Source organism: Podarcis gaigeae (assembly GCF_964106915.1).
Source record: "Podarcis gaigeae genome assembly, chromosome: 16".
In the NCBI taxonomy this organism is placed as follows: domain Eukaryota; kingdom Metazoa; phylum Chordata; class Lepidosauria; order Squamata; family Lacertidae; genus Podarcis; species Podarcis gaigeae.
The window spans coordinates 37741507-37759558 of NC_139693.1; the positions used below are offsets into that span (position 1 = coordinate 37741507).

An 18052-nucleotide genomic window follows, 5' to 3' on the forward strand; every position below is an offset into this window, starting at 1 on the left:
TTCATCTATATAATTCTATAGAGAGTTTCCAGCATTGAATTCATTCAACCATGGGTGAGTATTTGAGTAGAGGAAGCATATCAAGGTGGGGAGAAGGAGGAGGAGGACATTAGATACAGGTGTACAGGTGAGGGGACGGAGAGGATCACAATCTGTAATCCATCTCCCTGCTCATCTTCTTAACGCCAGAAGAACAATGGTTCAGGCGGATTAAATGCAGTGCCAAACGCAGAGCTTCATTCTCACCTTTAAACCAGGGATGAGGAACCTGAGGCCCTCCAGATGTTGTTGGACTACAACTTCCATCATCCCCATGTTGGCCATGCTGATGGGAGTTGAAGACAAACAACATCTGGAGGGCCACAAGTTCCCTATTGCAGCTTGAACCATCACCAGCCCTGTGGAGGGGCAGCCTAGGTGGGCCCATTGTAATCCAGTGGCAGATGCTGCAGTCCCATGCGCACGTTCTAGAGAGTAAGGCCCCGTCCACACCAAACATGGACCTTTCTATGGTGGCTCCCCATTTGTGGAATGCTCTCCCCAGAGGGCTGGCCCTTTCCAGGGGCATCTTTATGGCTACTGTAGGATACAAGATGCTAGATTATTATTATTCTATATTTCTTTTTAGCCCGCCTTTTTCCCTGATGGGACTGAATGAGTCTTTGGTCTGATTCAGCTGCAGGGCTCTTCTGGTCTTAGGAATTGCTAAGAGGCTCGTTCTTTAGGGTTCAGCTTCTTTGGGGCCTCTAACTGTTAAATCTACACACAACTTCATGGTTTGGCAGCCCCTGAGTCTTGCACCCTGTTCCACCGCTGGCTAACAAAATACACAGAGCAGAGACCAAGAGGGAAAAGGCTGAATTGGCAAGATCTCCTGGGCAATTGGTGCCTCACAATATGGACACCCTTGCCCTTGATGTCACCCGTGATGTCACCGTGACCTTATAAAGTCTGAGCAAAATAGCTTAGCCAAAGGATGATTCAAGGAACAGAGACAGGTCCCCAGGTGGAAGAGGCAGTGGACCAACAGGGCTGTCCGAGAGAATAACATCAATGTGAACTTCCACCTGCTATCTGGCCATAGGAATAGGACTATTAAGGTAACTCATTTATTGTTTGAAAAATGCATATACCACAATTGAAATATGTTTCCAAGGTGGCTCATGTGAGGTAGGGGCGAGGTCATTGTTAAGCTCTTATTTAATATATGGCAGGGTTACCTGCTTTGTAGCCCCAGAACAAGAGGTTGTTTACTGAAGAGCAAGTTAACAAACAAATCCATAGGAAAAGGAAAGTACGGTAACTACCAGAGCAAGCTGAAAGGGTAGAGACTTGGCTCCAACTCATAGTAAAGGGAGATAATGTTTAGGTCTATCATGTTCCATTACTACAATAATCTATCGCACAGAATAGGTTCTTTAAAAGCTGCCTTATACTCATCTAGCCAGAGCCGGCCCTACCATTAGGCTGCCTCAGGCAGCTGGTTTTACGGTTCACAAAAGGGCAGCACATTGTTAGTGGAAGAAGCACTTGTAGGATTTTCTGCCTTGGGTGCAAACTTAACTTGAATGGCTTTGGACACTGTGCACCTTGATTTGGCGTGTGTGTGTGTGTGTGTGTGTGATTTGTTGCTTCCCTTCAGATGCAGCCCTTATCCTGCATCTACCTCAGGATTGTCTACACTGACCAGTAGCAACTCCCCAGAGTTTCAGGAAGGGGGATTTCATGCAAATCAGGTGCATTTCATGCAAATCAGATTTCATGCAAATCAGATGCATTACCACCTGGGTGCAGTGACACAGGAAACAGGTGTGACGTCGTCGTATCCTTAAAATAGTCACACCTAGTATTTTCCACAATAAAGCAGAAGTTTACTCTGACAGTATAATTTGCAAGGAGAGAGAGAGATTTAAAGTTATCTGGAATGTATACTTTCTGCCTTGGAAACCTTGCCCTCCAGTCCTAAATGTGTGTGCCTGCTGATGGATGTTGGGTGATGGAAGGGAACTCTGCACATGCTCAGAGGTGCTTTTCTTCTGACAAGATTTAAAGCATTTCTCGGGCGCACGCAGGGAAATAATATGTTTCCTGTGAACCTGCAGTCAATCAGCTCGCTCTCTTCATTGCTCTAACTGTCCGACTTCTTAATTCCATTTTTTATAACTTGGTTGCTGTGCAGTTATTGTTGCTTTAATTTTCCCTTTTATTACCTTTGCTTGTTTAGCCTGGTATTTAATTTATGAGAAGCTCCACTCTCAGATCAGCAACCAGATGACGCAGGTGATAAAAACACTGCTTGTAAAAAAGGAAAGTCAGTCAGTCATCCTGCAGTACCCATGCCTACGAAAACTGTCTCTCTAATTATATTTCAGATACCCCTAAGTTTTTTATTTGTCCCCTTCCAGGCAAGGAAAGTATGCCCATTGTTAAGTATCCCAGGACAGTTGACCCTCTTTGGTATGAATGGGATAGGAAGGCCCAGAAATGCGGATTAAGGCACACCGTTTACGCGGTCAATGGCGATCGGTACACTGGCGAGTGGCTGGACAACCTAAAACACGGTAAGGACAATCCAGAGCAAGAATAATAGAATATGTTGCAGGATATTCCAGGCAAAAAAACAGCAGCCTGGAGAGGCCCAGCGATTCCCTCAAATAAAAAAGGCTACAGTTTATGTAAGACTGCATGTAAGAGGACTTAATTAGCATCCACACAAACTATTTCAGGAGGCTGCAAGGGCAGCTGGGAGAAAAACAGCACAAGGCTGTTCCTCCATATTTCGCAAATGTAAAAACTAGCCTCAGGTTGGCTCCCTCTCCAGTGCAAGTTGAGGCAAGCAGGTCCCTTGTGAGCAGGGGCGGAGGAAGGGGGTGCAGTGTGGGTGGGCAGCCCCGGGTGTCACCACTGAGGGGGTGACAAACTGCTGGGTGGCACTTACTGCGGGGCCTTGCAGCGTGCCCGAGCCATGCGACTCTCCTGGGAGCGACGGGGTGGCTTGGGCGCCCGCAGGCTCCGCGTTGCCCCAAACAGTCCGCCTAATGTCTCCCCCCTCAGCTGTAGGGCGGCTGAGTGGGAGGAGGCAGGCAGACCCCTCGGAGGCCCCACGGAGCGCCCTGCCCCGGCTGGCCCCGGCCCTGGGCACAGGGCACAGGAGCCTCCCTAGGCGCACCATCAGCTTGTTCCACCGCTGCTTGGGAGAAGAGATGTAAAGAGATAAACCTTTAAATGAGTAAAGCCAGAGCATGAAAACAGCCCCCCTCACCTGCAATCGGCTGTTCACAACAGGTAAATTGCTTATGGAAAAGAGGATCTGATTTACTGCCATGGTGAATAATAATAATAATAATAATTTATTATTTATACACCACCCATCTGGCTGGGCTTCCCCAGCCACTCTGGGCGGCTTCCAACAAAATACAGTGGTACCTCGGGTTACATATGCTTCAGGTTACAGACTCCGCTAACCCAGAAATAGTACCTTGGGTTAAGAACTTTGCTTCAGGATGAGAACAGAAATCGTGCTCCGGTGGCGCAGCAGCAGCAGGAGGCAGCCCCATTAGCTAAAGTGGTGCTTCAGGTTAAGAACAGTTTCAGGTTAAGAACGGACCTCTGGAACGAATTAAGTACTTAACCCGAGGTTCCACTGTATTAAAATACAGTAATGCATCAAACATTAAAAGCTTTCCTAGCTGCTGAGAGACCTAGCAGGGAGTCATCAGTCTCTTTAGCTCTGAGCAAGTGCTGTAGGTGTCACCCCCGCAAGCAACTTCTCTTCCCTCTCGCTTGCCTCACTCCCCTTTCCTGACAGAGAGGCAAAGGAACATACACGCTTGTGCGCGCACACTTCGCTTTCCCAAGGGATAGATGTAAACAGAGCAGTAGAATCGATCTGACCCCTGAAGAGCACATAGAATGGAAAGAGGAAGTGTGGAAGAAAGAAGCTCTTCCAACTTCTTCCTTCAGCACTAGGTAACTTTTCAAGAGAGAGAAAGCTGCCTTCAACCACCTTGAGGCCAAGGGGGCAGCAAGATAGGCTCAAAAGCTTAGCAGGTGTCAGGGCAGCGGCGCTCTCTTTTTTCCCCTCTGGACCACACTTTCAGAATAAAAATTTACTCATGCCACACCAATCTTTTTATTGATAAGATATACCATGGAAAACAAAAAGAAACAACTCCTAGCAGTGCTAGGAGTGCACAGAGCACAACTGCATTATAAAATGATCACGGGACACCCAGAAAATATAAAACATGAATCATTCCCAAAATACAATTATAAACGAGCCTCTTACATACATACCTTAAATATGTGCACAAACTCAATGAGCGGTGTAAGTTTGCCGTAGCACTTGCTGATCTCGCTCTCGTTTTGAAAAGATATCTGTCCATATTCTGCAAATAAATAAAATAACAAGTTGATACTGTACTATGCAGATAGGTAGCCGTGTTGGTCTGCCATAGTCAAAACAAAAAAATTCCTTTCAGTAGCACCTTAAAGACCAACTAAGTCAGTTCTTGGTATGAGCTTTCGTGTGCATGCACACTTCTTCAGATACACTGAAACAGAAGTTTCCAGACCCTTCTATATAGTGAGAAGGTGGGGAGGGGTATTACTCAGAAGGGTGGTGGGAATGGGTGATTGGCAGATAGCTGTGATGAGCCTGTTGACGACTCTTAACGACTGCAATAGGTCTTACAGGAAAAAGCAAGGGGTGAGAAGGTGAAAAATGGCTTTGTCATGTATAATGAGATAAGAATCCAAGGTCTTTGTTCAGACCAGGTTTCTCCATGGTTTTAAGTTTGGTGATAAGTTGCAATTCAGCAGCTTCTCTTTCCAGTCTATTTCTGAAATTCCTTTGTAGTAAAACAGCTACTTTGAGATCTTGTATAGAATGTCCTGGGAGATTGAAGTGTTCTCCTGATACCCCTCCCCACCTTCTCACTATATAGAAGGGTCTGGAAACTTCTGTTTCAGTGTATCTGAAGAAGTGTGCATGCACACGAAAGCTCATACCAAGAACTGACTTAGTTGGTCTTTAAGGTGCTACTGGAAGGAATTGTTTTGTTTTGACTGTACTATGCGACACTGAAATTCTTGAATGTTCATTTGCTTGTCCTGGAATCTTCCAGCCACACTTACCACCCTCTCCTGCCACACCAGTGCCCATGCGTTGCTCCCTTTGAGAACCACGGTGTCAGGCGAAGAAGACCTCAAGGGCACCATCACACCCCTGGGACACTGCGCTGGTGAACCCTTTTCTATGTCCAGAACATTACAGTGGTACCTCGGGTTACGTACTTAATTCGTTCCGGAGGTCTTCTTAACCTGAAACTGTTCTTAACCTGAAGCACCACTTTAGCTAATGGGGCCTCCCGCTGCTGCTGCACCACCGGAGCACGATTTCTGTTCTCATCCTGAAGCAAAGTTCTTAACCCAAGTTACTATTTCCGTGTTAGCGGAGTCTGTAACCTGAAGCGCCTGTAACCCGAGGTACCACTGTACAGTACAGGGCGGTGCCTTTGTAAATCCTTTTTCTTTTTACAATCAAGCGGCATATAAATTTTATGAAATGAATGAATGAACGAACGAACGAATGAATAAATAAATAAATATCATGCAGCGATGCTGAGGACAACCTCCTCTGTATTTGGGCGATATGGGCTCACAGGAGTCTTCCATGGATTTGCTTCATGCACTTCTCTCAGAACTAGAGAACTATTAATTTATCTAGTTTGGAAACGATTGGCTCAAGTAAATTAAAACCATAATGCACGGGCAGTTTTATTGGTCACGAGAGAAAGTCTGTGCTACCAGTTCCTGCCTTTTGTCCCCATGGCCAGGCAAGGGCACGCAGACATGGAAGAGGACAGGGGCCATCTACAGCGGAGACTGGAAATTTGGAAAACGGGATGGATATGGGACATACAGCCTCCCTGATCCCATCACAAAAGACTACAAGAAAGTGTACTCGGGTTGGTGGAAGAATGACAAAATGTGGGTAAGTCGTGCTCTTTTGCAATGGCAGATGCGAATGTATGCCTTTAAAAGTGAGCTGAGGGCCAGAGTCTGATCAGCATTAATATCAGAAATAAGGGGGGGGGGGGAGGTGGAATTGCCAAAGCTCTGAGCTGCTGCATTCTGCATTCCTGTTACAATAGACTCCTGCTGAAATTCACTTGTTCCTTTTTCTGAGGTGAACATTTAAAGCACTGCTGCCTCCCCGCTTCAAATGGTGTGTGCGCACTGCATCATGTGATGGATTATGTGGGGCGCGGCTTAACAACCTCCCCCAATATTTTATTTAAGTTGGCACACCCGCTTTTAATTCCAGGAGCCTCATGGCTTCCTTAATTCTGCTGCCCTCTCTTGAGTGACAGGAAGAGAGCAAGCCATGAGGGGAGTGAACAGATACCTCTGCATACTTTGTCCTCACACTTTGGGAGGTGGTGTGGATTCAGCCCAGAAGGTAGGGGTGGAGGAGAAATTCATAGAATCATAGAACTGTAAAGATGGAAGGCCTCCCAAGATCATCTGGTCCAACCGTCAGCAATGCCAGAATCTTGACTAAAGCATCCTTGACAGATGACCTTCTAACCTCTGCTGAAAAACCTCCCAGGAAGGAGAGTCCAACACCTTCTGAGGGAGCCCATTCCACTGCTGAATGGTTCTTACCATCAGAAAGTTCTACCATCATAATCTCCTTTCCTGTAACTTGAAGCCTTTGGTTTTGGTCCTAGCCTCTGGAACAGGACAGCCCTTTAGATATGTGAAGAAGGCTATCCTATCTCCTCTCAGCCTCCTCTTTTCCAGGCTAAACAGACCCAGCTCCTTCAACCGCTCCTCATGAGACTTCCTCTGCATACGTTCCATCTTGTCAATGTCCTCCTTTAATTGTGGTGCTCAGAAATTCAAACCATTTCGGATTTAAAGGTGAACCCAGCTAGCTTGCACTTTCCAAAACAATTTGTTGAACTGCAACCCAGGCATCCTTCAAAATCTGCACTTCCCCTAAGGTTGCAGTGCAGATCTCCAGCCCACTAGTGTCCACAAACACACATATACCGTATTTTTTGCTCTATAAGATGCACCAGACCACAAGACGCACCTAGTTTTTAGAGGAGGAAAACAAGAAAAAAAATATTCTGAATCTCAGAAGCCAGAACAGCAAGAGGGATCGCTGCGCAGTGAAAGCAGCGATCCCTCTTGTTGTTCTGGCTTCTGGGATACCTGCGCAGCCTGCATTCGCTCCATAAGACGCACACATATTTCCCCTTACTTTTTAGGAGGGAAAAAGTGAGTCTTATAGAGCAAAAAATACGGTACTTGTGTGCGTAAAGATGTGTCTATCGGTGAAGACAGCATTATAGCAAGGAAAAAAAGTCTGTTAGGCAAACTTGCATACAAAAAGGTGAGTTTTATGAGGACATTAAAAAAACAACAACCACAAAGTTGGCACGGAGAAATGAGAAGCTGAGAGAAAACAAAAATTGACAGATTTGTCCTGCTTCCAGAAGTGGGGCGGGGAGCAAATCAAATGGGCATCAGCAACAAGTATTGACTTTTTAAAGAAAGTTAAACATTTTAAAGAGAAAGCTTGCTGTTGTGATCATCCACATCAATATCTTTTGATTTTAGGGATATGGAATAAAATTTTACTCTGATACGGAGTATTACGAAGGGGAATGGGCCGTTGGGAAGAGAAGCGGCTGGGGCCGGATGTACTACAAGGACGGCTCCATCTATGAAGGCCAGTGGTCTGAGGACAAGCCAAGCGGGCAAGGCATGTTCCGCTTGAGTAAGTACCTCCCTGCTGCGTCCATGATGCTTGAGAGGTCTGGTCCTCTATGCCTTTGGGCAGTGGTTAGAACGGGCCCCAGCCCTTCCCACCTCCCCAGAACAGAACTTGGGGCACGTTAAGGCTGGCCAGATGGTGTCACCACCAACATTCTCAGCTCTCTTTGCTCAGATAGACTGCTGCTGCCGCTGCTGCTCAAAAGGTGGCCTGTGCAATGACAACAACACAACGGCTTGTTGCTCTCTGTGCCACATATCTCCATTTACCCTGCCTCAGCTCACACCAGTAGTCTTTTGAAGACTTAATGGGTTTTAGTTGTTTCAAGAACAGGGCCCCTGCGCACAGAGGCAAAAATCACATAAGTTGGGAGCACCCTGGAGGATGCGCAGAAAAGTGGGGGCGATGGCTGTGCTACCCCACACATCAGTGTAAAAAACAACAACCACAACCCTGCTGAGCCCCCATTCTCTTTGGGGCTTCCTCCACCCTCACTGACACCCTCTTCAGGCTCTGGGGAAATTTATGTTTAAGTGTCCCCTTGTGTATATGCAGTCACACGTGTGTTGATCAAATGTCAGTGGCAGGGAGACACTCGTAAAACCCAAACTCTCCTTGCCATGCCATTCTGGCTAAGGCTCTGATGGGAGAACTTTTCCAGTCTGGGAGCCACACTACCTCCCTTTTGGGTGGCATCCTGAGGGTCACAGGGCAAAGTGGGCAGAGCGACAAATGTAGGTTTTTGCCTTTGCACAGTAGGCCAGTTTCTTCAACCGCTCTTCCGTCTAGGGAGGCCGGAGTTCATGGATGTATTCCAGCCAGGCAAAAAGGTTTGGGGCCAGTGAGGGGGCAAGACCTGGGGAGAATCCCAAGGGCAAGAGATCAAGGCCTGGAGAGGCGCATTGGTCTCCCAGGCCAGAGGTTGCAAGCCCTGCGCTACCGCCTTGAAAGCATGCCGTGCTTGGCTGAGCCAATGTGGTGCTGGGGTTAGCAGGCTGGACTAATTAGAGCCATCAAGACCTGGGGTCAAATACCACTAAGTCATAACAAAGGTAGCTTGGGAACTCTGAGTCGATTGCTCCTTCTCATCCTAACCCCGTCTCTCAGGGTTGTTGTGCAGGTAAAATGTGGGTCAGACCCATATATGCTTTACTGACCTCCTGAGAGGAAAGGGAGGATTAAAATGTCCTTAAACATTATTATTGTGCCATGCTGAGCAATCACATAATTTACTGCTGTTTTAATAGCTGACAGTATGTTTACACGAACTCTTAAAGCAACAGTTTGCTAGTCCTGCCCAGGTTATGCCGAGGGCAGGTACACTTAATTACACGGCTGTCCAGGATCTGTTTGTATCTAACTTCCAGCACCAGGAAATTGGTGAGATTTAGAGTCTTGGTGGTTATCTAGAAATGTCTTTAGTTTCTAAAAGGACAGGTAATGACTGTGACTTGACAGATTTCAAGAGGATTCAGAACTGATATCACTTTACCTGAAGGTGACACTTCCTCAGCAGAGGTGCAAATTCACTTTGCATGTGCTCAGAGGTGCTCTTGTTGTAATATCACCTAGTCCAAAACTGAGGCGAGGCATTGAAAAGAAGATTATGGGGTTAAAATTAATACCTGCTGGGATGTTCTGGGTGTTAAGGATATGATGGATTTTAAATCACCACTGCCACCACCACAAATTGAATAATTGGTCCTCCAGAGACATTGCCCAATTGATCATGAACTGGCTGGATTTTTCCTAAGGTTAAAATTAGCTAATTAATAGATTATTAATTTCCTGTGCCTGCAGGTTTAATATTGTCAGCTCTGTAGCTGGAAATTTTGCAAGGCAGGGGGTAAATGGGCCTTCTGTTAGGTTCGCGATGGACAACCATCCAAGATCAAATAGCTGGTACTGGCTTCTTGCCCAGAAAGGGTAAACTGAAACGTAGGATTCATGCAGTTTTGCTGGCTCCTCCCTTTCTTGCAAAAGGATTTAAGAGAGTTAGTCACAGCATCCAAACTGTGAAGGGCACAGCTTGGTGGGGCCCTTGCGACGGACATGTGCTGCCCCATTGATGGAATTCCTTCCCCACATAAATTTGCCTGGCACCCACATGAATATATTTTCAGTGCCAGGCAAATGCTTTTCTTTCTCCACCCTTAATGTTTTCATAAACTGTCTTGGAAGCATCACCAAAGAGCAGTATATGAATCTTTCCGAATAAGCAAAGAGGGAGGGAGCTCCTGCTCTCCAGTCTCTTCTCAGAACTGCCGCATCCAGAATTCCGCCATATTGTGAGCAAAAGGACTTCTCTGCAATCTGAGTTGCCTCCTGACCATTGAGTCAGAAGCAGGTTCCGTTCTGTCCATTTCAGCGGGGTATTTACTTCCAAGAAAAAAGCACACCAAGAACTCAGGCAGACAGGGCCCTGTTTCGATGTATTCACCTTCATCAACTAATTTTTAAAGGGTTGTGTAAGTTTGAAGACTTTTGAATAAATATATCCTGTTATTTTCTACGTTTCTCAGGGATAACAACTATGTATGGGTAGATCAACGTGTACCTTGAGCTTTTCTGTGCATTTTCAATTTGGAAGCCCACGAAGTGCTTCAGGGGCAAAGTCTACAGCCACAATGACCGGGGTGGGGGGTGGGGGCAAACTAGACCATGATAGAACCATTTATTAGGAGATGCTGCAGGGCCTTGTGAAAACACAAGCCAGCTTCTCTCTCTCTCTCTCTCTCTCTCTCTCTCTCTCTCTCTCTCTGTGTGTGTGTGTGTGTGTGTGTGTTTAAAAAGCATCAATCCCACAAAAATCTCTGTGTCGCTTGCAGAAAATGAAAACCGTTATGAAGGCTCCTGGAAGGACGGGAAGAGACACGGTCCAGGAAAGTTCATCTACTTGGACACGGGGCAACTTTATGAAGGCTACTGGGTGGCCGACATTCCCCGCTGCGGAACCATGATTGATTTTGGCCGTGACGAAGCCCCTGCACCAACTCAGTATCCCATCCCAAAGGTAATCTCTAGGTTACAGGCTCCCCGCAGGCCCAAAGGCCAGAACGCGCATATGGGTGGGTTCCAGTGTCTCTTCCTGCAAGCCAACACCTGCTCCAGCTCCCCCAGGACTTGCCCACCTCCGCTCCCTTGGCCTCTTAAGCATGGAGAGTGCAAATAGCTGCATGTGGGGAAGCTTTTATGATGAAGGGCAGTGGACCCACAGGAAGAGTCAGCTGATGGTGGGAGCCAAAAGTAGGTTGGGTCAGAAGCAAAGTGGATGGGAGTCTGCAGGCAGGTAGGGCAGGATGACCCAAAGGGAGCAGAGAGGCAGCTTTTTCTAAACAAACTAATTGTCTTTTCCAGTCTATTGATTTTTAAAAAAACAAACAAAGATCAGAATCTGATGCTTATTTGTGTAATAAAAGGTAAAGGTAAAGGTACCCCTGCCCGTACGGGCCAGTCTTGACAGACTCTGGGGTTGTGCGCCCATCTCGACTCAAGAGGCCAGGGGCCAGCGCTGTCCGGAGACACTTCCGGGTCATGTGGCCAGCGTGACATCGCTGCTCTGGCGAGCCAGAGCCGCACACGGAAACGCCATTTACCTTCCCACTGGTAAGCGGTCCCTATTTATCTACTTGCACCCGGAGGTGCTTTCGAACTGCTAGGTTGGCAGGCGCTGGGACCGAGCAGCGGGAGCGCACCCCGCCGTGGGGATTCGAACCACCAACCATACGATCGGCAAGTCCTAGGCGCTGAGGTTTTACCCACAGCGCCACCTGCGTCCCATGTATTTGTGTAATAATCTTATGTAAATCACTTTGTGAAAATCTTATGTAAATCACTTTGTGCTGTAAATGAATGAAGGAATGAAGTGGGGAAAGACCCATCCATTAGTTTCTATGGCAACAGAACTCACTTTTTGAAGATGCTTAGCTGTGAGCAACTAAGGCCATTACCTTAACAAAAGAACTGGGCTGTTCAGTGCAGCAAGCATCCTGCTATAGATTCTAGCCTCCCACAGGCATGGATGGGACCCACGGGAGTCATCCTGATGCCCAGAAAAACCTGTAACCATCTATATATGTGTGTGTGAAAGACAGGGAGAGCGTGTTGTAACCCTGTGTGGTTTATGTGTTTGTGTTAGTAACAATGGGGTGAGGTGGGGGAATAGAGGAGTGTGCATTTGTTTCTCCTTTTGCCGGGTGTGTGGGTGTGGGTGGGTGTTTTATTGCTATTTTGCCACACCCGCTTTTGCTCTGCAAACCATTGCCATTCAGCTCCCAGAAGGTGGCCAGTTTTCAGTCTGGCCTTGTGGCTGAAACTGATTCCCCATCCCTGGAATGGGGCTTAAAAGGCTATGTGGGGAGCTGGAATGTTGCCAGTTCAAGTATTGGCCAGGAGGACTTGCAATGCTTCCATAGACTAGCCCCTCTTTCTCCCCCTGGCATTTCCCACCCTCATTCTGTTTGAAGAGCAATAAGAGGACTGTCCTGTATTTGCAGTTATCCTCCATTTGAAGGGTTGCTCAGTCTGAGTCCAGTTTAAAGGCAGCAAGTACTATGGAGCCCAGTGGCGTAGCGTGGGTTGTCAGCACCCGGGGCAAGGCAAGTAATTTGCGCCCCCTAACCCATGGATTTGCACACCCTAACCCTAACCCCCAGATGTTGTGCCCGGTGCGGCCGGCCCCCCCTGCACCCCTCACGCTACGCCACTGATGGAGCCCCAGGGTCCCATCATCAGAGAGCAGACTGGCCTGCCTCTCCCAGCCACAGCCTTCCCCACGATGCAGAAAGGCATTGCTATTTCTATTTAGAGTGCAGTAATTATTTTATTACTGTGGCCTAATTATTTTATTTTATTTGTTTTGTTTTGTTTCAGTAGTAATTATTTTTTTACTGTGGTCTAAACCACAAAGCCTAGGGCTTGCTGATCAGAAGGTCGGCGGTTCAAATCCCCACGACGGGCTGAGCTCCTGTTGCTCAGTTCCAGCTCCTGCCAACCTAGCAGTTCGAAAGCACGTCGGGAAGGAAGGTAAACGGCATTTCTGTGTGCTGCTCTGGTTCGCCAGAAGCAGCTTAGTCATGCTGGCCACATGACCCAGAAGCTGTACACCGGCTCCGTCAGCCAATGAAGTGAGATGAGCGCCACAACCCCAGAGTCATCCGCGACTGGACTTAACAGTCAGGGGTCCCTTTACCTAATTATTTCTAAGTTGGCATCTGTATATTTAAATTAGCATATGAAAATTTTATGCAGATTTGTCTCCTTTTGTTTGTTTTTTGGCAATGTATTAAATTGCAACAACCCCATGTTTCTTTCAGGTTGAACTAGCGGACCCAGAGGGTGTGTTGGAAAATGCTATTGTGTTGCTAGAAAATGCTGAAGAAGCGAATTCTCAGCCTCAGAAGGAACGATGACAGCTGACAATCCTGCCCTCCAAAGCTGGGGTTCCTTCCCGTTGAAGGCTGAGCAGCAATGTAGAAAGAGTTTTTTCCCAAGAGATTCCCAAGTATTCCCATTGCGATCCCTTCACTGTTCCTGGTTATCCAAGAGCCCCTTTGCTCACTAGTTTAGCAGCTGCAGCAACACAGAGGGAAGAGCGACATGGTAGAGACAATGTGAGTTCAAAAATACAAGATACCGCACATTTCTTTGCAAGTTGCTTACCCTGGGTTCTTGAAGCAGCGACTTGCCCTTTGCACCTCCCAGATGTTAGTGGCACACACCTCAGATGGCAGGTGCTGAGGGGTGGAGAGGGGCTTGAACACCTCCAAGGAAGGAGGGTCTGTAATTCCTTCCTGAGTGACGCTCTGGCACAAGCTGGGGATACAAAGCAAAGGGAAGATTTGGGGTGATGACTGCACTTTCCCCTCTTCCTGAATTCAGAAAAGCTTCTGTCTATTTTGAACCACCTTTTTGTACCATCAAGGAGAGACTTTGAAACGGGGGATAAATATGATTGACACTGTAGCCTGGAACCCACCACAGCAGGGGGGTGGGGTGGGGGTGGCAAAGAGAGTGACAGCCACAAAAGGCACAAATTGTGTTGTCAAGGAGTCTAAAAGAGTCCCTGATAGATTCTCTCCATCATGATGGCTTCTTATTTCAAGACTCTCTAAAATACACATTTTGAACAAAGATATTCATAGTATCACGTTCTCCCTTCTCCAAGTAAGGAAACCTTCACAGAAAAGGAAGAAGGAATAAGAGAGAGAAATATTTGGAAGCCAATGATGTATCTTCATTAGAAGCAAATGAACTTGCTTATCGTATTTTTCACTCTATAGGACGCACCCGACCATAGGACGCACCTTGTTTTAGAGGGGGAGAACAAGAAAAAAATATTCTCCCCCTCTCTGCTCAGTGCCCCTTCAGCGAAACAGAGCCCCTTCCTTTTCTCCTCCCGCTTGGCTGAAGGGGCGCTGCGCAGCTCTCCCTCTCTGCTGAAGCCAGGAGAGTCTTGCTCTCCCTGCTTCAGCAAAAGGAACCCGAAGCCTTCGGAGCGCAGCGTGAGTTCCTGCTGCGCTCCAAAGGCTTCAGGCGGCTATCCCAGAAGCCTGGAGAGCTAGAGGGGTCGGTGTGCACCGATCCCTCTCGCTCTCCAGGCTTCAGCGAAAGGAACGCGTAGCCTCCGGAGCGCGGAGGGAGCGCTCGCTTTGTGCTTTGGAGGCTTCGCGTTGCTTTCACTGAAGCCAAGGAGCCTGCATTCGCTCCATAGGACGCACACACATTTCCCCTTCATTTTTGGAGGGGGAAAAGTGCATCCTATAGAGCGAAAAATACGGTAATTTGCTAGTGTGCAGGTTGACACCAAGCAACAGATACAGCTGTAGGCTCCATCGGAACGGTTCTGGCACCAGCAAGAAAGCTTCCCCAAGCCACTGCTGTTAGCACAATGTTAGCAAGAGAATTTCCCCCCAACCTGGTGCCCCCCCATATGTTTTGGACTCCAGCTCCCCTCAGCCCAACACCAGGAGGGGCACAGACCCCTCCCCCTTGGTCAACAACCTGCCCACTGCTAACCTAAAATGTCAAATGGAGTCATAATACACACACCTGTCTTTTTGTGTGAGGGTATTGCTATTTTTAAAAAGTTTTATTTATCGTTTTCAATTTTACAAAATTTGAACATTAACATTTACCAAATCACAAACCATACATCTAACATCAACTTCCTTCCCACCCCCCTTCCATGGTTCGTTTTAATTACCTTTTACTGCTGCATATTGTGGTTATTCCATATCCCCCCCCCCCCCATTTTATCTCATTCTCCTTTATAATGCTGAATTTACTCTAATCTTGCTAACATCCTGATTTGTTTACAATAGTTTTTTCAAATATTTACAATTTTTTTCCAATCTTCCTTAAAAGCTTTTTCTTCCTGATCTCTTATTCTACTAGTTAAACTAGCCATTGCTGCAAATTATTCTGAAGGGGTCACATAACTCCATACCCTTGAGCATCTCCCTGATGAAAATAGGAACAGCCTAAGGAAAAGCGGGACATTCCAGGATCAAATCAGAAACTGGGATGGCTTCTATAAATCCAGGACTGTCCCTGGAAAATAGGGACACTTGGAGGGTCTGCAAATATAACTCCTTATTTAGTCTGTAATCTCCTCAGGGCAGAGACCTGCCACACTTTCCTCCCCTTTTGACTGATATAAACTAACACTGGCTTGGTTCATACAGAAACAACAAGCCATGATCTAGTGTTACAAGAATGAGCTTTCAAGGGAATGGTGGGCTTCTTTCTCCCCTCCCCTCCTGGACCCCAACCCTGCCACACCTGGTTTGAGGCAGTCATATGCTTGTCAAAACTGGCAAACTGGTTTGTGATTCTGGGAAACCAGGAACAAAATGTAGAATGAATCCCTGGCCTGCCTTGATGTCTGAATCAGACTCTTCAGCCTTGGGTTTTGATCCCAGTTTAAAGCACCCCGCACAGGTTTTTTTTTTTTAATATATGTTTAATTTATTTTTATTAAATATTTTCTTGGTTTACAAAAGTACATGCCTTGTCTCTTTTTTCAGGTTGTACAGTCTTTCTTACAAATCAGTTACATTTGTTGTGAGACATTAATGTAAAATATAAGGTTGGGGAAGAAGAGGGGGGAGAGGAGGGGTTCTTTTATATCAGGGGTCAGCAAACTTTTTCAGCAGGGGGGCTGGTACACTGTCCCTCAGACCTTGTGGGGGGGGGGCGGACTATATTTTGAAGGGGAAAAAAATCTATGAACAAATTCCTATGCCCCACAAATAACCCAGAGATGCATTTTAAATAAAAGCGCACATTCTACTCATGTAAAAACACGCCGATTCCCGGACCATCCACTGGCCGGATTGAGAAGGTGATGGGGCCGGATGCGGCCGCCGGGCCTTAGTTTGCCTACCTATGCTTTATATAGTGTGCGTGTGGGGTTTTGTGTTAGTGTCAACTGGGTAGGTTCTCTATTTGTTTACAGTGGTACCTCGGGTTAAGAACTTAATTCGTTCCGGAGGTCCGTTCTTAAGCTGAAACTGTTCTTAACCTGAGGTACCCCTTTAGCTAATAGGGCCACCTGCTGCCGCCATGCGATTTCTGTTCTCATCCTGAAGCAAAGTTCTTAACCCGAGGTACTATTTCTGGGTTAGCGGAATCTGTAACCTGAAGCGTCTGTAACCTGAGGTACCACTGTATTACAGTTTGTTGGTAGAGGGATTGGGGCCCCAGGGTGTGGTTGGTTGCAGTGGGGTTTATTTGCATTGGGGGGGGGGGGCTTGTTGGTAAACCAGATAGATTTGTATGCTGTCGGTGGGTTCCTACTGTTGTCTTGTTGGGCTGTGATATGTGATAAAGGGGAGCCATACTGGGGTGAAGGCGTCCTCTTCTATTTATTCCTGCGTCAGTTTCATTTTGTTGGTTAGTTTTTCTAGTAGGGCTGTTTCCCATACAATTTGGTACCATTGGTCCATGCTTACTCCTGACAGGTCTCTCCAGTGTCTGGTTATGGTGTTTCTGGCTGCTGAGAGTAGGTGGGTTATGAGCTCTGTATAATGTGAGTGGCCATTACAATCTTGGAAGGTGTTCAGTAGGGCCAGTCCTGAGGTGACTTCTAATACCCGTTTAGTTAATTTGCAAGCACCCTGCCCAGTTGATGGTGATGTACAAAGCAGCAGAAATTCTTCCTCCATTGTTGAGCTGCTGGACATTATGAGCCCCAAAAAGAAAAAGAAAAAATACAGATATTCCTCCCCAGAAGAAAGAGACTGCATACAAAATGCACAGAGAGTAAACTGGAAAAATAATTTTAATTTTCTAGTTTCATTTTTAGTCATCCTAGCAATTATTTCCAAACTAGAATAGGTAAAAATCCTTCAACAGAAAAGTGATTAAAAAACAAGCAACCAGCCCACCCAAACCAGGTAATACGCATCGCAGAGCCAAGTCTACTTATTACGACAGTTGTCAACTCTGTCCTTCCCAAGATACATCAAATAATATTTGTGCACATGGCGATAAATTGCTGACAAAATCCCACTGAACTTGCAAAGGAACATGTCCCCCCCCCCCATCTTTGGCAAAACCATCAACTCATAAAAATTTGCACATTTGAAAAATCTCTCCCTCCCCCCCCCCGTTGCTAACACATCTATACACTCATGTAAAAAGAGTTACATTTATGAATAAGTTACCATCATAATGACTCATTAATTAATTGATTAATTAGGGCTAGAACTGTGTGTTTGTCTAGACCAGGAGTGGAGAAACCTTGCAATCCAAGGAGTGCATTTCCTCATGGACACCCCCTTCCCCTCTCCCATCCATCCATCCATCCACACAAAAACAATCAATCAATCAATCCAATCAATCAATCAATCAATCAATCAATCAATCATCAATCGGTGCTTTCTCACCATTCAAGGACATATTCCAGCCAGGCAGAAGCACAGCAGGATGGGAGAGGAGTGGGGCCTGTGGAGAGCCCACACAGCCTGTTTTGGAAGTCCACCTTTGGCCCCTGGACCCGATTCTGCCCCCTCCTGGTTCAGATTGCCCAGGCACATTTTGCACAGGTTCTGGGGAAATGAGAGAAGTCCACATTCCAGTCCTATACCCCAAGAGGAGGACTTATTAAAAAGCACCACCAGAGCCACCGCTTTGACCTTGTGAACCAGGGACGAGGAGCCTGTGGGCCTCCAGCTGTTGCTGGACTACAACTCCCATCACCCCTGACCACTGGCCTTGCTGACTGGGGCTGATGGGACTTGGAGTCCAATATCTGGAACA

The 18052-nt window shown here is 46.8% G+C and overlaps 1 protein-coding gene across 1 annotated transcript; it reads left to right on the forward strand.

Moving 5' to 3' along the window:
• Positions 1-941: 941 nt before the first annotated feature.
• On the forward strand, positions 942-13441 carry MORN3 (MORN repeat containing 3). The gene is made up of 6 exons (XM_083717697.1): positions 942-1100; positions 2406-2561; positions 5838-5995; positions 7633-7792; positions 10618-10802; positions 13105-13441. Exons 2-6 carry the CDS (start codon positions 2417-2419, stop codon positions 13198-13200), a joined length of 744 nt encoding a protein of 247 aa, XP_083573823.1. The 5' UTR covers positions 942-1100; positions 2406-2416; the 3' UTR covers positions 13201-13441.
• The last annotated feature ends 4611 nt before the right edge of the window (positions 13442-18052 follow it).

Excerpts from the sequence above, each read along its gene's own strand:
- MORN3 (XM_083717697.1), top strand. The coding sequence starts at position 2,417 with ATGCCCATTGTTAAGTATCCCAGGACAGTTGACCCTCTTTGGTATGAA. Across the intron at positions 2,562-5,837 it reads GCTGGACAACCTAAAACACG|GCAAGGGCACGCAGACATGG; the intron begins GTAAGGACAATC and ends CCCCATGGCCAG. Across the intron at positions 5,996-7,632 it reads GGAAGAATGACAAAATGTGG|GGATATGGAATAAAATTTTA; the intron begins GTAAGTCGTGCT and ends TTTTGATTTTAG.